We start from the raw sequence: 23,001 nt of genomic DNA, 5'->3' as shown, positions 1-23,001 counted from the left end.
TACTTGCAAAAGAGATACCAGATCATTTTTCCTGAGTCAAGCAAAGTACTACCAGAGAAATTAGGAAGGAATTAACAGTGAAGGAAGCAGGATGGTACAATGGAAAGAGCAATGGATTTATAGTCAGTATCTAAACTCATATCCTGCATCTGCTCTCTGTGATATGCCTGACCTTGGGCAAATTGCTTCGCTGCTGTGGGCCTCAATTTACTCAACTATACGATGGGGAAATTGGATGATATGACTTCTTTTTTTTTTTAAATAATATTTTATTTGATCATTTCCAAGCATTATTCATTAGAGACAAAGATCATTTTCTTTTCCTCCCCCCCACCCCCCCAGCCTATGCGTGATTCCACTGGGTATCACAAGTGTTCTTGATTCAAACCCATTGCCATGTTGTTAGTATTTGCATTAGAGTGTTTGTTTGGAGTGTCTCCTCTGACATGTCCCCTCAACCGTTGTAGTCAGGCAGTTGCTTTTCCTTGGTATTTCTACTCCCACAGTTTGTCCTCTGCTTATGGATAGTGTTTTTTTCCTAGATCCCTGCAGATTGTTCAGGGACATTACACCGCCACTAATGGAGAATTCCATTACTTTTGATTATACCACAGTGTATCAATCTCTGTGTACAATGTTTTCCTGGTTCTGCACCTTTCACTCTGCATTACTTCCTGGAGGTGGTTCCAGTCTCCATGGAATTCCTCTACTTTATTATTCCTTTTAGCACAATAGTATTCCATCACCAACATATACCACAATTTGTTCAGCCATTCCCCAATTGATGGGCATCCCCTCGTTATGATATGACTTCTAAGGTCACTTCCAGTTCTAAAGCTCTGATCCCTTAAGAGGACTTTTATTGGAAGTGACACTTAAGCTGAATCTTTAAAGGAGGGAACTAGTATGGGAAGTGAATATAAAGAGGGGAGAACATTCTGGCCATGATGTGTGCACTGTACAAAGGCATGGAGATAGCCAATGGAATGTTGTGGTTGGGGAACAGCAAGCCAGATTTTGTGGCTGGAGTGTAGAGTATGTGAAGGAGGAGTGATATAAAATCAATATGGAAGATAGAATAATTGATCTAAAGCTGTAAGATACATAAGAGGCCACCTAATTTAAGCCTGTCCTTTTAGTTGAAGAAACTGAGGCCCTTGGAGGTGAAGTGATTCACTCAAACTTGAGAGGTGGGATTTAAATTCAGGTCCTCTGATTAGAACCACTGTTTTCCCCACTGTACCATAGGGTTGTAAAAATTTATTTTCCATTTGCTATATTTATATCAGGGTCCTGGATTATAAAGGTCCCAAATCAATTCCTATATAATAGGAAGAATTTTTGAGCCAGGTCTTGGACCTGGCCCTGTCTAGTCATAGATTTTTGTATTTTCTTTGTCCTTAGGAATGTGATTCTTTCATAGATTGTGGCTAATAGGAAAGCTCTACAATGATACTTTTCCCAGTATGTGTAGAAACCTTCACTTGTCAGTGTGAGGAAGGGCTGAGAGCTTGATGGACCACCCTCTAATTAGATGATTTCAAAATAAAAATGTCTTTGACTTCTCAAGGGAAGAACTCCCCAAAATGCAAATAGGTGCCTGGGCCAAGAGTTTCCATTGTCTTTTGATTCTGTTGTCTGGAGAATCATTTGACTTTAGTTAGGATGTCTTGACTGATCAATAATAACAGCCAGACCTAAAGATGGGAAGTCCTGGCTGGGTTCAAACCTGTCCTCAGATACTTCCTAGCTGTGTGACCCTGGGCAAGTCACTTAACCCTCATTTCCTAGCCCTTACAGCTCTTCTGCCTTGGAACCAATACACAGTATTGATTCTAAGATGGAAGGTAAGAGGATATTTTTGTGTTTGTTTGTTTGCTTTTAAAGAAGAAGAAATATTTTCTGGAGAATTTTAGTTGTTACTGGATATTGCCAGATTTTGAAGGCCTTTAAATGCCAAATAAAGTTTGTATTTTATGTTAGAGGATATAGGGAACCACTAAAACTTTTTTTTGTTCACCAGAGTTTCTCAAATAGGGGAGTGATAATATTAGGCTTATATTTTAGGATTAGCAGTTTATAAACTATATAAAGAACAGTTTAGAGAGAGAGAAGAGACTTGGGGCAGAAACAATATAGGTTTTTGTATTGCCCAAGGGAGTAGTGTTGAGGCCCCTGAACCAGAATGGTAGTCAAGTGGTGAATAGGGACAGATTCCAAGGATGTTATGGAAATACAATTGACAAAACTTTCTAACTGGTTGTTCCAAAGTTGAGAACCCGTGTGACTTATTGGAAGCCTGGTAGTGCTATTAACAGAGATAAGGAATTGGGAGAGTGGGGCATACAGGAAAAGATAATGAGTTGTGTTTGGGATGTACCTATGGGGTATCCGGGTATCCCAGTGAAGGTGTCCAACTACAGTTAATGATATGGGAGTGATGCTTAAGAGAAATGAGGAAGGGATGTGTAAATTTGAGTCATTTGCATAGAAAGATAGTGCTGGGATGGAAGCTAATGGAATTTTTATAAAGAGAGAGAAAATTAAAAGGGAGAAGAGAGCTCAAGACAGAGCTCTGGGATATTCCCACATACACATCAGGGGTGGGGCATGGATGATGATCCTGTAAAAAACAGAAGGTTCAGTTAGACAGATAAGAGAATAATTTGGAAAAAAGCATTCAGGAAAACTTAGGAAGAAGAGAATATTGGGGGAGGGGGTAGGAAAGGATGGGGAAGAGTAACCAGTAGTGTCAAATGTTGCTAAGAGGGCAGTTAAGTGCTGAAGTTAGGTTATACTGGGAGTTGAGGAAGTGTAAGCAACATAACCTTCACTAATCAATGAAGAGTAACCTAAGTGAAGTATTTTTTAGGAGAATGAGAATATTTTGAAGAAGTAGCAAGCATTACTAAATTCCAAGATAGTTCTTACTTTTTTGTTTCTCAAACCAAAGCTGAAAAGAATAAATGATTGAAGTCTGGAAAAAGAGGATAGCTATACTCCAAAGTCAGGAAGCTATGAATTAAAATTCTTCTCTAGACCCTTACTAGCTCTGTGACCTTGGACCTATGTGCCTAGATTTCCTCATCTATAAAATAAAGAAAATGATGGTACCTGCTTCGGAAGGTTGTTGATACTGAGATAATGTAGAAAAGGCATTTTTATTAAGGAATTATTATGTGTTGACCATTATTATGTATTATCTTGTATTCAGCAAAAGAGTCAGCTTGGTGGAGAAGGGAATAGAGTGTTGGACCTGGAGTCAGGAAGACACATCTTTCTGAGCTCAAATCTGGTCTCAGACACTTACTAGCTATATGACCCTTGGAAGAAAGTCACTTACCTGCATTTGCCTTAGTTTCCTTATCTATAAAATGGATTGTTTACTTTCTAGGATTGTTATGAGGATCAAAAGAGATAGCATAAGTAAAGCACTTTGTAAACCTTAAAAGTGCTTTTAGGTTCTATTTTTATTAATATTAGTACTAAGTCCTGTTAAACTTTGCAGCAATTAGTTCTATTAAATATACCTATAAATTGAAATTACACAAAATTTTAGTGACTACAATGGTAATACTTATTTTGTTTTTTGTTTTTAATTTTCATTACTTATTTTAACATTCCTTTTAAAAAATTTTGAATTCCAAATTCAATAATAAAGTAGTAATCAAATAGAAATATGTTAAAGGAGAAAGGAACACAGGCTATGTTTAAATATACTGATCTAATATAAGCTGAAAAGGCTCATCAATTTTCATTATAAGCTCAAATGCCCAAGTAATATTTCTGAATTTGTTATGGATTGTAGATTTTATAATTGACTTAATAAATTAATTCATTCATAACTGAAGGAGATGCGGTTAGGTGTTTTTTTCCATTTTGATTTACTTTGCATTTTATTGACACGTCAGGTTAGACATCCACATATTGTTGAACAGTCATCATTTATATAGACACATGCATAGTAGTAAAATGATAATCCTTAACACCCCACAAAGATCCAAAGGTTCACTCACCTTTTCTTGGGGATATGTTAGGTAAGGTTGGTTTAGCACTATCCTACAGTCAGCAGTGTTGTACTGTTCCCAACCAAACCTAGATCCACTATGATTTGACTGTCAACTATGTCATAATTCACAAACTTTGTGTAGAAAATTGATGGTGAATGTTCTGTATGCTTACCAATAAAATTGGGCCTCATTATCAAGGTCCATGTAAGGTCATGAAGAAAATCAAAACTAAGGTAAATGATGGTGGATAAGTAAAGCCAAGAAAAGTGATTGACTTGAAGGAAGAGAGACTAGAAGAATTCAATTCCACAAATTTTTATTATGTATTTACTATGTACAAATTAATGTGCTGATGCTGGAGATATAAAAACAAATATAGCAGTCCTTTCCCTTCCATGAAGAAAACAAAAGTCAAGAAGGTTCATTCATCAATTCAACAAACATTTATATGCTTGCTGTGGGCAAGGCCACCTTTAAAGCTAAATTACGCTATAGTACAACTAAGTTTTATACTGCACTATGTACTACCACCAATGAGAGTAATATAAACAAAATGTTGTAGGTGTTGTAAAATGATTATAAAATGATTAAGGAAGGCAAGGCAGGTAGACTGGGTTTTAAAGGATGAAGATTTCAGTAGGGAAGAATGGGAAGAGGAGCATATTTGGCCAAAAAAATGGCATGAGCAGAAATATAAAAGAGACAACACATTTGGGCAAAGAGTGAATAGGCCAGTATGGTAGGATCTTTTAAATTGCCTCTAAGTTAGATTGCTCTCATTATTGATGCTTATTATAATTAATTTGTTAGCTCCAGGCCTTCTGGCTTCATGGCACAGTTTTGCTAAGAATGTGTTTTACTGAAAAAGTATTTTTTGTGTTTTTCAGAATGATGGCAGGGAAAGACAGCGCCATGAACACAGTGAAAGGCGGCGGCATGGTAATAACTCTGAGGCAGAGACTAATGGACAACCCCAGGGTGGCACAAGGCAGGTGGTGGAAAACGATGATGAAGAAGATGAAGAGCTGACTTTAAAATATGGTGCCAAACATGTGATCATGCTGTTTGTACCAGTCACCCTCTGCATGGTGGTGGTTGTGGCCACCATCAAATCCGTCAGCTTTTATACCCGGAAGGATGGACAATTGTATGTATGATACACTTATTTTCTTTTTCTCTAAAACAGGGAGATGGTTTAGAGATTCCGTTATCACTTTTACAGGTCTCTTTTGTAATAAAGATGCTTTAATTGTATAGTCTTCCTCTGATGCTCAAAAGCAAATTGTTTTTTGATGAGGGGAAGATGGGATATTGGATCCCATTCAAAAAAGTGTTTTGAATGGGATGGGGAAGCTGTATTGAAAAATTTGAAAACATATTTTTGCTGACATTAGGGCATTACAAGATCAAACTTTGTTTTCTTGTGGGAGCTTTCAGAGGAGGTGGCTTAAAAGAAATATACTGGGGACAATAAGTAATAAAGCTTGAAAATCTTTACTATAGATAATTTTCTAATGCCAAATAGAAATGATCTCTGTTGTCTGGGATATATCTTAGGATTTAATTTAATTTTTAGTCATCGTGCATTCAAGGGGTTTTTTTTAGAGTTAAAGTAAAAAATGACAAACTGTTTCATCAACTTTAGCTTGTTTATAATATAAATCTATTTCTTTGTCCAGCGTATCAGCAAGCAGGGAATGAAGAAAGTTTGAGCATCCACTAGATGGAGCCAGTGTCTTGCTGGAAATCAGAATAAACACACACATGCATGCACACGTACACACTCATAAAATTATTTTTAAAAAATGATAGTTATGTTCTGCATTTTGGGGGGAAGTAGACAGTACTCTGATGTAGCATTGAACTTTCATTGTGTTTCATTTTCTTTTAGAATTTATACTCCTTTCACTGAAGACACAGAAACTGTAGGGCAGAGAGCACTGCACTCCATTCTGAATGCTGCCATCATGATCAGTGTTATTGTGGTTATGACCATCCTATTAGTGGTACTTTATAAATATAGGTGCTATAAGGTGAGATAAAAAACATTAGAATCTGGCTTAATGTCATGACTTTTTTATGATGATTTTCTTCCAGTTTTGCCAGTTTGTTTTATGTTTATTTCCAGTTTTTACCAAGAAAAATCATCATAAGCTTTTTGAAGAGTAATTGACGTATATAGCTTTTTTTATATCATCTTTGTTTTTTAATGTATTCTTTCTTCCCTGACTACCCAGAAAAGTATACCTTATAACAAAGAAATAAAAAGAAATAAGAGGGGGGAACATTCAGTAGAGCTTAAACATTATCAGCCAAGTCTTGACAATATATCTAATATCCAGCACTCACACTCTCTTACTTCTTCAAAGAAGGGATGCAGATACATTTCTCTTCTCTTCTTTGCAGTCAAGTTTGCTAACATTCTTTTTTGTTCTTCCCATTTATATCATTATCATTGTGTATATTATTTTCCTAGTTCTTTTTATTATCTTCTATATTAGTTCATGCAATGAATATGCCATGCTTCTCCAATGAAATGCAATACACACTGATCATTTCTTATGAAACAATATATTCTTTTATGTTGGTGTACCACAATTTGTTCTTCTGTTCCATAATTTGTAGGCATCTACTTTGTGTCCATTTGTGACAATTATAGTTGGCTTCTTCCCAATTACTACCCAGACTAGTGGGACCGGTTCACATCTCACCAACAGTTTATTGGGTTTACTTGATTTCCAACAGCTTCTATTACTTTAGCTATTTTCATTTTTTCTCTTTTCCAGTTTTCTGAATGTGAGATGAAGTCTAAACATTCTTTTGATTTGTATTTTTCATTATTAGTGATTGGGAGCAATATTTCATGGGATTTTTGTTTGCAATTCTTTTGAGAACTGTTTATTCTTAAGTTAACCCCTTCTGCATTGGGAAACATAGTAATATTCTTTTCATGCTGTTTAGTGATTTCTAATTAAGTAAAAGAGATAACTTCATTGAATGACTATTCTCTCCCTTCAGTTGGAAGATGAAGATTTAAGAGTGTTGTGGGTCTAGTTTAATATTATACTTGTCAGCACTACTCAAAAGAAGAAAAAAAAACCATGCAAATCCTTGACTTATTCTTTATCTCTTATCTCCCATATACATTTGCATACTGTTGTTTGCTTGAAACTTCCCTTTATCTGCATTTCTCATCTCTTTGTGTAACACAAACTCTGAATTCTACCTGCTTTTTCTGATCTTTCTTTATTTCACATGTAAGGATAATTTTAGGTTTGTGACCTAATCTAAATTAATTTTGGTCGCCAGGGAATATCCCAAATAAAATACCTAAGTCAGCTGGAAATTTATGGTGATTTTAATTAATATAGAGGAAAGAAATTTAGGAGAAGGGAGAGGGAAAAGATGCAAAAGATTTCTCCCACTTGGCCTGTGCCAGGGGAAAGATTAGAGACTTTCTCTAAGAGAATAGTGTTTGGAAGGTAAGGAGAAAGTATTAGCCTAAACTCCAAGAGAGCTCAGCTAAGATGCCTAAACCTGAACTAGCTACTCAGTTTCTCCCAGTATAGTATCAAGGAAAATTCACCTCCAAACCGGACAATAGCTGCCACCATGCCAAGATTCTGGAACTCTTAGCACGCTGCCCAGCCAGAGCCACCTCTCTGGGGAAAGAGGCCGCAGAGAGGAAGTGACGCGAAATATATAGACAGTTTTATATCACTTTCCTGCATCTCATATGTACCAATGATATCTTAGGCTTAACTTAGGACAGCCCAGGGGTCTGTCAGTTGTTTCTGATATGTCATTTGCTAGCAAATGTCTGTCATAGGCCATCCTCCTAAATACTTAATCCTTAAGTATGGGTGTAGACATTCCTGATTTTGTTAGACTAAGTAGGGCAGAGTAATCTAAAGTTCACACATACTTGATCATTCTTGATAATTGAGACAGTTAAGTGATGCACTAAATGGTACTGGGCATGAAGTTGGGAAGATCTGAGTTAAAATGAGGTCTTAAATACTTAATAGTTGGGTGACCCTGGTGAAGTCACTTAGTTTCTGTCTGCCTCAGTTTCTTCAACTATAAATGGGAGATATTTGTTCCTATCTCCCAATGTTGTTATGCAAATTAACATTAGCATCTTAATACGGTGCCTAAGCATTCTATAAATGCTAGCTGTTATTGTTATTATTTTTGCAATAAACTTCTCTATTTTCTTTCTATGTATGCTGGTATGTTGAACTGGGGTTCATTTCCCTTTATTTTAAGCACATGTGGGTCTTCCTAATCTTTTTTTAAATGGACTTGCACCAGTTCATCATTATATATGTTCCTGAACCCTGATTTCCTTTCTCATCTCTTCTCAGAAATAGTTCTTGCTGAGACAACTATTGACTTTTCTTTACAAAATGTCTTTTCTATCTTTTCAACTCTTTAGATTTTCTATTTGACATTCTTCCTTGTCAGTCAAGAGTAGCTTTTTGATAGGTCACATTATTTCCTTCTCCTTCTCCTTCTGCTTCTATTCAGCATCCTCCCTTAGTCCAGTACTTGTTCCTTTAACACAGATTGGCTAATTAAATTTCATTTCTCTGTGGCATTAGATTATGTATAAATGAAAAGAAAAATGGCCAATGGCCAATGCAGACTGGAGAAGTCTTAGGCACCCAAATAATCCACAAGATGGATTATTAGCCCTTGAACTAACTGAATTCTTTTATTTATAATAGTGATTTTAACATTAAGTATAGCCTGGTTTTTGGGGGGGGGGTAATTGACCTTTCAACCCACACATTTTCAGATTGGTTAAAGAAAATGTTCATACGCCAGAAGTGCCCACTTAATTTTGTCACTTTTTTTTCATATTGGCAACTAACTTTGTTTAGGTAAAATTAACTTTGGAGAAACAAAACATTATGGGCAGGATTGTAAAATGAAATATGAGCATTTGGGTCTGAAGTTTACAAACTTGCCATGACCTGTTCTGAAAGCCACCAAATAAAGACGTGAGTCTTTGTAAAGGTTGTGTAATGTCCTTTCTAAAGATAGAATAGAGGGGGGAAAAAGTGGAGTATGGAAAAAAGCTGATACTATATTCCATGCTGTTTGTTACAGTTCAGTTGAAAAAACACTTTTTGTAGATTGCAGTTGCAAAAGCTTATTGGTATTTCAAGGAATGCTGTTGAAGGAATATTAGAGTGAATTATTTCATTGTGTTGGAGTAATGGCTCTTTCGTATAAATCCAAGTCAGTGGGTATGTGTTATGTGTGAAAGATGAGGGGATTTCATAGTGTTTTCTTTATGAACCCAAAAAGAAGTACTATTAAGTCATGGACAAAAAAAGTTTTGCATGTGTATATACTGTCTTCTATACCCAAAGATATTATTTGCATGATTTATTATTATTTATAGTTATTGTTATCAAAATATAGTGATTCACATTATTATTTACATTTCTTATTATTTACATTATTTAAACTTCAATAGATCATTTCAAGTACCATGTTTCTTTTTTTTTTATTAGAAACAACTGGGGAGCAAAGTAGTATTGTCAATTTTCAGATTTTAATTACACATTTTTATATATATATATTTATATAAAGCAGTTTCTCTTCCAGAGAGTAATTTATGAATTTTTTATAATTTTGTATAAACACAAGTTAGTGAAAAGTGCTGTCACTGACTTAAAAAGTATTAAGACTAGAACTTTTTCAATCTCATAGTAAGATAATTGAGTTTCTGCATTTTATAACAAAAATTTCATAACAAATTGACTTACAGTGAAAATATATTCCTCTCCTCTTTAATTGTATCTCATGGTAATGAAAGAACTTTTGAAAAGAGTTGAATTTGTTTAGCAGTATAAATCTATCACTTAACATATATGTGATAATTAATATGAATGATATTAGGATACATAAAATAAGTGTTTGCCATTAAGAATTTTTTTTAGTTAGTTTTTTGTCAGAGTTTTTGTTAGTTGATATATATCATTCTTGTGTCTTGAATTGTGTCTAAAAATGAGCACAGGTGAAAATATTCCCCAAACAGCTCAAGACAGATTACTTTCTTATAAGATTATAAATTTTGAACTGGAAACACCTCAGAGATCTTTTACTACAAACTCATTCATTTTATGGATGAAAAAAACTGAGACTCCCAAAAGTCACTTGGCAAATTGTAAGTTCTCTTAGAGATTTGTTTATTTGTACCTTACACGGAGTAGAAGGATTCTTTCTGACAATTTTGTTTGGCAGGCAATTATCACTGTTACTATTAATAATGATTATTACGCTCATCATAAAAAAGTAATGATACAACAGTGTGTAATATTGGATCAGAGCCTGACTTTGGAATCAGAAGGTCTTAGGTTCAGCATCAGCCTCTGATGGTACTGGCTCTGTGACTTTAGCCAAGTCATTTAATATCTCAGTTCCCTAGGCAACTATCTAAGAGTATTTCCATACTATAGCTGAGGTAACTGAAGTTCAAAAGTGTTTCTTCACACATCTCTTGCTTTCCTAGAGAGGCATGACATTTTGATGTTCTAGTTAAAAGTTAGGCCAATTTAGAAATTAAAATCGATCATTAGAAACAGTTGGAAAAAATTGTCTAGTCAAGCCCCAGGCAGAGAACTACAGTCTAAAAAAATGACTATGTAAAGTAACCACTGTTCTATTTTTGGTCTTACTTTGGAAATTACTTAATGATTCTCCTTGTCTCTCTCTTATTCTTGATTTCTTCACATTTAAGAAACCCCAGATTTATCTTAAGTAGTACTGTTAATTTGTAATATAAAATGTGATCAATTATGTTTCTTTGGAAAAAAAGCCTTTTCTTCTTATTAGATTAAAAAGAATCAAATGGTGCATCATTCTACCATGAATTTAAGAAGCAATCCATGGATAGTAGTGATTTGTAAAGTACTTTGTTTGCAATAGACTGTATAAATTTTTAGACTGATAGACATGTTTCACAGAGTTCATAATATAATTGTTTGTTGTTGAACCATATGTTAAGAGTTCGTGTATTGCAAGTCTCAATGAGATTTCAGCTCTTAAACTTTTCTTTTGTCAAACTGGTAGCTTATTGGCCCCATTAATATGTTTTTTTTCAGATGTCTTATCATTAGTAGTAGTCTCTCAGTAACCGAGGATGACGATTGTCTTTGTGTGTTTTCATCTATGGTGTATAGATGAGTGTGCCCTGGTAATGTGTAGGGCTCAGCAGTCCATTTATTGAATGCTCCTTTGATTTAGATTTGCAATGATGCATTGGGTGCATTTCAGAAATAAAATAAAACTCCTATATTTCAAACATTACCATCTTTGGTTTTAATCATATGCATTACATCTGCTAATGATTTGCTATCTTTGGGCCAGTTGTTTTCTTAAGACCTACTTTTTATGAAGGAAAAAATATATAACTGCAGGGAGAGAATCTCCATTTATTTCATTAAGATTCCTGTATGTAACTAACAGTGTTTGGTTCCAAATCCTTAGCACCAAAAAACTACATGCAATTATACATTGATTCTAGCATATATAAATTCTACCATCTCCCAACTATAATGTACAGACTTCATATATAATTTTTTATTTGGAATCTGGTTTTGATTAAGATTTTTTTGAGGAAAGAATGGAATGAGTTTTCATAAATATTTCTAATTTGGCCATATTAAAATTGAATTTCTTTCTTTTTCAGGTGATCCATGCTTGGCTTATAATTTCCTCTCTCTTATTGCTGTTCTTCTTCTCATTCATTTATTTGGGGTAAGTACCTAGAAGCCCTGAATACTTTTCAGAAATTTCCTGTTTTTCTTTATAGATTTTTCTTAGGTTCATCTACGTTATTTTTCAATTATACTTGTTATGGTCATTTCTAAAGAGAGAGAGAGTCTCTTTAAGGTCCAACAAACAAGTTCAAAATATTGATAAGGTAGGATTAAAGCTGCGTTCCTAGTGGCTGTCCTTTCCTGGATTTTTCTACTTCCTGTTTGATGAACCTACTGAATGCACCTTAGGTTTTGCTGGTTTGATTGTATTATTTATTTATGTATTTATTTTGATTTTGTAATTTTTGGTTGTATTATTTTAAAATGCACATTAAACAGTTAGTTTAATTTGACTATTCTTTTATGAACTACTCTTTTCCAAATTTGTTGTGCTTTTCAGATTCAGTCAAAAATTGGAAGGCTAGATCATCTTTGCCATTATAATAAGCTACCTGGCCAGCCCTACCAATGTAAGAATCAGACTAAAGACTCAAACTATCTAGGAAATTTTTAGAAAGAAAGGGTGAAAAATTTGAGTTCTCATCAGTTTGTTTACCATTTAATACTTTATATTTATAGGTGCTGCCCTAGGTACTCTAGAAGATAAAATAGCTAGACTTGGTGGTGCATGTCTATAATTCCTGCCAAAAGGCCAACTAAAAGGCTAACTAAGCTGGCAGTTCTTTTGAGCTCAGGAGTCTAAGTTGGACTAGGCCAAGATGGTTAGGTGTCAGCCTTTAGGAGCAGGGGCTTAGCTAAGGAGGGTAAACCAGCCCAGTCAGAGCTCTAGCACTGATTGGGTGGGACCAGTCTCTGAGTAGCCCCTATATTTCCAGCCTGGATGAGTTAGGGAAATGTAGTCTTTAAAACCAAACAAACAAAAAAACCCTAAATCACTCTTTGCCTCAAGGAACTTAATTCTCAGAGAGAGTTTTTCCTTTCCTTCCCTTTTGAGAGCTGATATAATGCTTGAGTAGAATCCAAGAATGCCACTATATATAGTTGTCCCTCTTCTGGTGTGACTGACCTTATGATTGCTGATCTTTCTGCTGATACCTCAGGTAACTAAAAGGACAAGAAACAAAGTTCTTGGAAAATAGTTATTCACATGATTGCTAGCATTCAGCTCAAGCACATTATGTTACTATCTAGTGCTTATAGCTGATTGCCATGGTAAATAGTCAGATAAATGAACCTCAGCATAGGAGATTGAGGTTTGTCTTTCTTTTCCTTGACCTTATTTTATTATCATTTCATCATAGATTTGACAAAAAGGTAAGCCAAACCTAGACTGCAGAATTAATGAACTCTTTAATGTAGTTTGGAAGAATGTTCTGCTAGTGTTACTTTGATGGAACCTGGAAGCATTGTGGTAGAATAATAAGAGAACAGACTTTAGACTAAGAAGACTTGGGTTCCACTCTTCTAACACAGGATCATTTTGATACAAATTTATGTAGACATTTAACTTTTTCAGCACCCTGAATATAATTGGCAGCTAAGAGTATAATTGTACATGTGTTACCAAGTTATATGAGTGAAGGCAATTTTCCCATTGAGATGATCCAACAGTGATGAAATCACAGGTCTGAATATTTTTTTTAATAGTGAATCTATAAATTATCTTTTTAGGGCTGATCTAATGACATTATACTCTGCCTTTAGGAAGCAGTTGTATTTGGTTTTCTTCACTTATTCAGTACATCTTTGTCCCTTTGTTTCTAACTCTGCTTTTCAGCGAAGTATTTAAAACCTACAATGTTGCCATGGATTATATCACTCTGGCACTCATGATCTGGAATTTTGGCATGGTAGGAATGATTTGCATCCACTGGAAAGGCCCCCTTCGTCTCCAGCAGGCGTATCTCATTATGATCAGTGCCCTCATGGCTCTGGTATTCATAAAGTACCTTCCTGAATGGACTGCATGGCTCATCTTGGCTGTGATTTCAATATATGGTAAAGTTTTATAAAAGTATACTGCTCCTTTAATTATGATGGTTCTGCTTTGATTTGTTCTGTCCTTCTGTTTATAATTTTGACTTGGGGACAAAAATGACATAGTGTACCTTATCCTCTAAGTTATAATCAGGTTGCAGCCTGCATCAGTGGAGAAAGTTCCCACATGGATGAAATCATAATTTCTTGATATGTTAATTTTATGCCATATTTGTTCAGTAAATATTAATTCACTTTAATGTTATTGGCAGTGGTAATTCAGTCCACTTGTTAGGTGTAAAAGCCAGAAACTGAAAGAATGCAAATTGTTGTATGATATCTATCCTATAATTTTGCCAACCCTGAAAGTGAGAGCTTTTATACTTTGTAAAAGATTTTAAAGTCTTTACAAAAAAGGCTCTATAGAAATAACATTTTATCACTTCAGCATTTTATCTAGAATATTTATTTAATTCGGCATTACATATCAAGTAGCATTTAATAAAATATGCATTTTTGTTATTATTCTACTATCATCTTTTTATAGAACAGCTCATATAGCATTATTTCTTTAAAAGTGACCTCAAACAACATTATTCTTGCCCTCAGACACAGGCTAGATCTGCAAAAAATGAAACTGGACCTGAAAGAAAGAACTGTCATTTTCATCCTCAAACTTAAGACATACTTGGTATAACTAGAAAGTCTTATACCCCCTTTTGCCTTCCTTCTTCACTGTATCAGTATTACCCTTTGCTATTTATCTTCCTCACTTGTGTGCCAGAGAAACTGATAAATATCTTTGAAGTGCTTTGAGCTTCTGAAAAAAAAAAGATACTTGACATTAGAACAGGGCTTTTCAACTCTGCTTTTGAGTTTTAAACTGATGAGTTAGTACAAAGAATGTCAAGAAGTTCTCAAATTCTTAAGCTAAAACTAATTTTAATATAGTATAATTTAAGAAATGTTTTCACACTTCAAGAAGGATGGTATTTCACAAAATCAATGGCACATCTCTATAAAAAGCTAGAAAGGGCTGCTTTTTTTTAGAAGGGGACAAACCTGTTTTCCTTGATAAAATTGTGCTGAAAATGAAGTGTAGGATTCCTTTTTCCTGCCTATGGAGTCAGTTGATACTCCAAAGCACAAGATTTCTTGTAAGATTTCCCATCCCTCTAGATCAGCGGTTCTCAACCTCTCAATTTGTAGCAATGAGAATACATAATGCATATCAGGTATTTACATTCCAAATCATAACTGTAGCAAAATTACAGTTTTGAAGTAGCCACCAAAATAATTTTTTGGTTTGGGGTAACTGCAACATGAGGAACTGTATTGCGGGGTCACGGCATTAGAAAGGTTGAGAACTACTGCTCTAGATAGTTTGAACGTTATTTTTATTTATTTTATTTTAATGACATTTCCACATAAGTTTTCTGAAGTTATGTGATTGGACTTTATATTTAAAAAATTGTTACTTGGCAAAAATTTTGATGCTTTGAATTTTGGATTACATTGAGGAAATTGAGGAAATATAGAGAATAGTATAATGGTTTGGAATGAATTATGAAAAAGTTGCTTCTAAAACCATTACTATTTAGCAGGATGACTTCATACAATCAATTTATTGTTACTTGATATTTATTGGTCTCACATACTTTTTTGAGAACCAGATTCTTTAGAGGATGTGTCAGTTGATTGCCCTATTATTCTTCTTGACATCTTCACCTCCCAGGCCATAATTTTCTTCCTTGGCTACAATCAACAAAAATATGTTGCTTCTCTTATAAGAATGTAAACTTCTTGTACTCACTGTTTCATATTTGTATTTGTATCCCTTAAACTTGAAGCACAAAGTAAATGCTTAGTTGGTGCTTTTATTCTTTTATTTTATTTTATTTTTTATAACCCTTACCTTCTGTCTTGGAGTCAATACTGTATATTGGCTCCAAGGCAGAAGAGTGGTAAGAGCTAGGCAATGGGGGTCAAGTGACTTGCCCAGGGTCACACAGCTAGGAAGTGTCTGAGGCCAGATTTGAACCTAGGACCTCTCTAGGCCTGGCTCTCAATCCAATAAGCTACCCAGCTGCCCCCTTTTATTCATTTATTAAAGCCTTTTGTGTTCTACTAGTCATTTAGCTATAGAAATCACAAGATTTCGAGGGATTTATGAGAACACTATGCACATTCAGAGAAAGAACTGTGGGAGTAGAAACAGAAGAAAAACTACTACTTGATCACATGGGCTGATGGGGATATGATTGAGGATGTAGACTCTAAATGATCACCCTAATGCAAATATTAATAATATGGAAATAGGTCTTGATTAATGACACATGTAAACCCAGTGGAATTGAACATTAGCTATGGGAGGGGGTTGAGAGGAGGGAAGAGAAAGAACATGAATCATCTAACCATGGGAAAATATTCAAAAAAATTTTAAGACTGAAAAACAAAACAAAACAAAAAAGAAATCAAAAGATTTCAGTCTTTATAGTCTTGAAAAGCACAGACAAAATCCTTCTCAGTATCTTTTCAGGACATTAATTTCATATTTTATGTTCTACATGTTTGATCTTTTTGTGAGAAGCAATTCATTGGCCTGTTTCTATTTGTAGCACATTGACAATTTTTGGAGAAGGGAAAATCTTGTTATCATTACTGTCTTTTCCTTACAAGATAGGAAAGTTTATTCATAGAAACCCACTGATTCTACATACTATAGAATAAGCATGGTGAAGTCAGTCCCCAAACAGAACATTTATAGATATTTTTTTATTTATTGCTTATTTGGGGGTCATTTTTACCTCTGACCTTCACCTCCTATTAAGAAACACTAGGGTGTCATACCTAGGTTTCTCTTCCCCACCTTCCCACAATTTACCCCAATTTGTAGGCAATGTGATTCATAGTATTTTAAAAAAATTATCATGCAAAACACACTTCCATATTGGTCATTGTTGTAAGGGCACACTCATATAAAACCACAACCCCAAAATAAAACCATAAATACACTGATGTGAAAGATGACTCCAACAGTTCTTTCTCTGGAGATGGACAGCATTCTCCATCATTATTCTTTCAGAATTGTCTCAAATCATTGCATTGCTGAGAGTAGCAAAGTTTTCAGTTGATCATCATATAGTATTGCTGTTACTGTGTGCAATGTTCTCCCAGCTCTGCTTATTTCGCTGTGTCAGTTCATGAAGATTTTTCCAGTTCTTTCTGAAATCATCTGCTTATCATTTCTTATAGCACAATAATATTCCACCACCAACATATACCACAATTTGTTCAGCCATTCCCCAATTGATGACCATCCCCTCAAATTTCCAATTCTTTGCCACCACAAAAAAAAGCTGCTATAAATATTTTTATACAAGTAAGTCCTTTCCCCATTTTATGATGTCTTTTGGATACAGACCCAGTAGTGTATTATCAGATCAAAGGGTATGCACAGTTTTATAGCCCTTTGGGCATAGTTCCAAATTTCCTTCTAGAATGCTTGGATCAATTCACAACTCCACCAAGAATGCATTAGTGTCCCAATTTTGCCATATCCCTTTCAGTATTTATCACTTTTCTTTACTGTCATATTGGTCAGTCTAATAGGTGTAAGGTGGTACCTCAGCATTGTGATTCATATTCTTTTTTCTTTTTTTTTTCCTTCTAGATTTGGTGGCAGTTTTGTGTCCTAAAGGTCCACTGCGTATGCTTGTTGAAACAGCTCAGGAAAGAAATGAAACTCTCTTCCCAGCTCTTATTTACTCTTGTAAGTATTTCATAAAGGCATTTGAATTAGCAGTCACCCTTGAGAGGACAAAGAAATCCAATTATGGTTATCACAACGATTTCTTCAACTTTAACTTATAATTGTATGGTTGATCCCTTTGTTTGCTGTGCAATTAGGTCCTTAACCTAGTGATTTATTTATTTTCTAATGATGGTTTATTTAAGAAATGGCTTAGAAAGCACTAGATTTATAGACAAGAGATGTGGGCTTTATTACTTACAGCCTGTGTGACCTTGGATGAATCATATCACTTCTCTATTGTTCATTTTCTGCATTTTGTGAAATTAGAAGTTGGATTAGGTGATCCGATAGCCAATCTTAAGATAGTAGACTTAAATCTGGGAGGGAGTATAGTTGAAGGAATTTAGGCTTTATATCGTAGTCACTGAAGATTTTTTGTTGTGATGGCAAACTTTTTTGGAGACCAAGAACCACCTCCCTCTTACCCCAGACAGGGGAGGGAGCAAGTGAGGGGAGTGGCCCAGGTGCACTTCCATTGAATTTCGGGGCACAGAGGGTTGGGGAGGTGCAATGGAGAGGGGGAGGAGAACAACTCTGCCCAAGTTCCTCTGCCTTTCTAGTAACTAATTTTGGTGACACATGCTCACAGAGAGATCTGTCATCTTTGGCACACATGCCATAGGTTCCTCATCATAGCTCTAGAAGGATTACCCTGGTAATGTGTATGGGGTTAGGTTAGAGTCAGATCCAGAACTAGTATAGAGTAACCAGAGCTATATCCCTCATGTCAGGACTCCAGTTTTTCTTCCTGGACATAGGAGGTGCCAGCCTGATCTTTTGCCACTTTCTCTTCCCATCCTGTGGATCCCCCTTTCTGCCAGTATCCTATGGCTTGTCTCTTAGAATGGAAAGTACGTCTTTTTCTACCTCCATCCTATGAGTAATTCTTCCTAGATATCCAGTCATTCAATCAGTCAGCAAACAGTTTTTAGCACTTATTATGAGCCAGGCACTCTTCTGAGAACTGAGGATATGAAGAATGGAAGAAATATGGTCCCTTCCCTCAAGGAGCTTCCATGGTAATGAAGTTGACACAAAATACAAGTGTAAATAGGTTGTATTCTTGAAGAGAAAGTACAAGCAGTGGAGGAAAGGGACTGGAGAAAGCCTCTTGTAGATAGTGGGATTTGCACTGAGTCTTAAAAGACATCTAAGAGGCAGTGCAAGATCATTGGCAAAGACAGGTTGCTACAGCTCCACCATCTTGCCTAGTGACCTTCTTCTAACTGATAGTAACTTTGCCTTCCCTCAGGTCACTAGCCTTCTCCATTCCCTCTTTCTTCAGTGTTCCCTAGAACCTTCTATTGTGATCTAATGAAAAAGATCACTGGATTTAGTCAGAAATTTCCTACTTTACTAGTTATGTAACCTGAAGATAACATACATTGCATTTTTCCTCTGGGATTTAATTTTTGCAGCCATAAAATGAAGAAGTTGGACCAGACAATCTCACAGTCCCTTCTAGATCTAAATGTTTGATACTGGATTTCTTCCTTCTGTATTCTGCCCCATCCCTAATTTTCTTTCTTATCTATCTCTCTATCTCTCTGTCTTTTCCAGTTACCTATTTTGACAGTTGTTTCTTTCTGACATTTTGGGATTCAGATTTTCTCCTTCCCTCTCCTTTGCCCCTCCCAATGTGGTAAATAGTTTGATGTAGGTTATATAGGGCTTTCATGCAATACATATGATCAACTGCGATAGATTGAGCTACTCTCAGCAATACAACAATATAATACAATTAGGACAATTCTGAGGGAATAATGACAAAGAATGCTCTGCCTCTCCAGAGAAAGAACAGTTGGAGTTGGAATGCAGATGGAAGCATGAGATTTTTCATTTGTCTATTTAGGGATTTTTATTTTATATGATTACTCTCACAAAAATGAACAGTGGAAATAAATGTTTTGCATGATGATACATGTATAATCCAGATCAAATTGCTTGCTAGCTTTGGGAAGGGGAAGGAAGGGAGACAATTTTGATCATATAATTTTTGGAAACTTATGTGGAAATTTATTACATAAAAAGTCTTTATAAAAATACTTATTTCTGTATTGCTTGTGTTGTGATAGAAGACATATCGCACATAAAATAAAAAAACTCATAAAGGAAATAAAGTGGAAGATGCCATTGTTTGATCTACCGTTTTTAGACCTACCGTCACTTAGCATTATCATGTCCTTATACAGTTATACATACATACTATATAGGTTACTTTCTTCTGTCTACCTCTACCTCTACCAAGGACTGATCTTACTGCAAAAGAAAGCATGACAGTAACATTTGTTACTAAGATCACAGTCTTCTTGGACCTAGCTTATCACCTCCTTGGAGATACCTGACTTCCACTACCTCAAACTTTTAGGTCTCCCCTCAGACCCTGCCTCTCCCCACTCCCACCATCCTCAAAGCAACTTATTTCTTTCAAATGACATGATTCCTAGTTATAGCAACATTTGGAGGTAAAGAGAGACTGAAGGCACTTGGGAGCCTATTGCAGTGATCCCCAAAAGAGGTACCAAGAGCTTAAAATAAAAGCAGCAGCTGTGAGAAAGGGGGAAAGAAGTAGAGAAATGCCAGTTTGGTGGACATTGAATCAATATGGTTTAATTGGGCATAAAGTTGATTGGGCATAGAGATTGGAAAATCAGAAGGAGTCAGAGAAACTACTGATGCTGTGAGCCTGAGAGATCAAGAAAATAGTAGTGCCATTATCAGAAGTAGAGAGAGGAACTGGTTTGGCAAGAGTAGGTGATATATTCAGTATTGGAAATCACAAGTTTCAAGGACTTGGAAAATGTCTGGCAGGCATTTGGAAAGACTGAAACTTAGATAAGAGGTCAGACCTGAAGAAGCAAGTTTAGGAATCACTCTTATAAAGATTATAACTAAAGTTGTAGGAGTTAATGAGTTCACCACAGAAAAGAGGGCTTGAGGAAAGGACCTCAGGCAACTCAGACATTGAAGGAACAGGATATAGAAAAGAATCAAAGGAAGACAGAATTATCCAAAGGTGATGATGAATATCATAGAAACCCAGTGGGAGAGAGCATTTGAGAAAAGAGAAGAATTAACTCATTGAGATGCTACAGAAAAGTCAAAGAGGATGAGAACTAAGAAGAGACCTTTGAATTTGGTAATTAGGAAGTCATCTGTGACCTTGCAGAAAGTAGTTTGAGTGATATAGGCAGAATCCAGATTCCAGGAGGTTAAGAAATCAGTGGATAGAAGTCAAAGCACATATGTAGATTTTGTTTTGAAAAGTTTGGCAGTGAAGGAATGGAGAGGATTGTAATAATAGCTGGAAGAAGGGTAGCAAGGTTGAAAGAAAGGTTTGTATTTAGTGAGTATGAGAATTATGTTACATTTGTAGGCATAAGGAAAAGATCCAATAGAGAGGAAATTATTGAAAATGCTTGAGAAAGCAGGTAGAATTTAGCGGAGCAGGGTCCTTTGGAAGCAAATAGGGATTGAATAAGTGTCTCACCAGATGAAGAAGTTAGTCCTGAAAAGGAGGAAGGTTACTTCTTCCTCAAAAGCAGAGAAAAGAAAGGTAGGTCAAGGTAGAAATTATTTTTGAGGTTTGAGAGATGGGACATTGAGGGAACTTACATTGTATCGCGATTAATAAGTTTGGAATCAAGATCATCATTTGAGAACAAATGGAGTTGCACTAGAGCAGTGATGGCGAACATTTTAGAGACTGAGTGCCCAAACTACAACCTCGTGTCAGATGTGAGCTGCCCCTTTACCCCAGATGGGGTGGGAGAGGAAGTGCTCCCATTGGGTTGCTGCTGGGTAGAGGGGCAGGTGAAGTGAAAAATGTCCTCAGGTGGGATGGAGAAGGGGGAAGGAGTAGCTCCCTACAGCACGTGTGCCATCGGTTCACCAACATGGCATTAGAGGCTTGAGAGTGTCAAAGACTGAGGGCCACCACTATGGAGAATGCAAAGATTTTTCTTTTGCTTTTGAATTATGAACTTCTTGTAAAGGATATGCTTATTTTCATTTAAACTAAAAAAAAAAAAAAGCTGATTCAGGAGTTAATGATTGATTTCCTGATGAAGAACATTAGGATATGAATCTTTTCTTATGATATTTGTAGGTCTTAAAATAAATCATGCACAAACACATACTTTTAGTTTGTTTCAAGTCTGTGAAAAAGATATCAGGATAATAACATGTTTGAACAACCCCAATTTGAAAAAAATTTGAACAAAAAAATTTTACTTTAAGTGTTTATCAGGCATGTTGAAACATGATTTTTTAAAAGATCTTTTTTTTTTTAGACTGCCAAGTCTGAATTATACAACAAACATTGAGGGGTCAGGTTTTTTCTGACAGAATATAAGAAGCCAGCATTATTGATTAGCACTTTTCATTAATGTTAATAAACATTCATCTGAAAGTATTTTCAAGCAGTGTCATTATATATTAGCTGCTTTAAAAATACCTACTTTTGACTTTTCAGATGTCCCCATGATAATAAGTAACAAAGTTAGATATAATTTGGATCTTCTGGCACCAAATACATTACACCTTACTACTGTTCCATCATGCTATTCCTATGCTGCATCATCACTTTATTTGACTAATGGTGATTGCCAACCCTCCCCTTCTAAACAATAAACAGCTTTTAGTATTCCAAAATAAAATCCACTTTTAGTACCCCAAAACAAAATGAGCTTTCAGTTTGTTTCATAGTAACCCTTTCTATTAACTAATGAACAAAGTTATTCAAAAGTGCCTTCTATGTTCCAGGCAGTATAAGGTGGGGATCAAAGTCATGAATGAAATGGTAGTCCCTGCCTTCAAGGAGTTTATATTATATAGAGAAGAAATGACACGGACACATAGGTAAACCTCAAAATATAAAATTCATAAAATGTCATTGGGGGTTAGAGAAGAGGCAGCATACAGGGGCAATTAGGAAAGATTCATCTAGGAGGTAGTTTGTTTTTTTTAATATTTTATTTGATCATTTTCAAGCATTATTCATTAAAGACATAGATCATTTTCTTTTCCTCCCTCCCACCCCCCATAGCCGACGCGTAAATCCACTGGGCATTACATGTTTTCTTGATTTGAACCCATTGCTATGTTGATAATATTTGCATTAGAGTGTTCATTTAGAGTCTCTCCTCTGTCATGTCCCCTCAACTGCTGTATTCAGGCAGTTGCTTTTCCTCGGTGTTTCCACTCCCATAGTTTATCCTTTGCTTATGAATATTGTTTTTTTCTCCTAGATCCCTGCAGATTGTTCAGGGACATTACACTGCCACTTATGGAGAAGTCCATTACGTTCGATTATACCACAGTGTATTAGTCTCTGTGTACAATGTTCTCCTGGTTCTGCTCCTCTCACTCTGCATCACTTCCTGGAGGTTGTTCCAGTCTCCATGGAACTCCTCCACTTTATTATTCCTTTTAGCACAATAGTATTCCATCACCAACATATACC

The 23,001-nt window shown here is 35.6% G+C and overlaps 1 protein-coding gene across 3 annotated transcripts in view; it reads left to right on the top strand.

Annotated features, from left to right (window-relative positions):
- Positions 1–23,001, top strand: part of PSEN1 (presenilin 1) — a 74,525-nt gene that overhangs the window by 27,288 nt on the left and 24,236 nt on the right. For all 3 annotated transcript variants that reach the window (XM_001368184.4, XM_016427518.2, XM_007472874.2), the window contains 5 exons: positions 4,898–5,157; positions 5,902–6,043; positions 11,716–11,783; positions 13,524–13,744; positions 17,397–17,495. In XM_001368184.4, the coding sequence (XP_001368221.1) occupies positions 4,898–5,157; positions 5,902–6,043; positions 11,716–11,783; positions 13,524–13,744; positions 17,397–17,495 (790 nt within the window). The remainder of the gene's footprint in view (positions 1–4,897; positions 5,158–5,901; positions 6,044–11,715; positions 11,784–13,523; positions 13,745–17,396; positions 17,496–23,001) is intronic.

Source organism: Monodelphis domestica, chromosome 1 (genome assembly GCF_027887165.1).
Source record: "Monodelphis domestica isolate mMonDom1 chromosome 1, mMonDom1.pri, whole genome shotgun sequence".
Lineage (NCBI taxonomy): Eukaryota > Metazoa > Chordata > Mammalia > Didelphimorphia > Didelphidae > Monodelphis > Monodelphis domestica.
The sequence above is the reverse complement of the archived record's forward strand: the minus strand, read 5'-3'. Positions and strand labels throughout refer to the sequence as shown.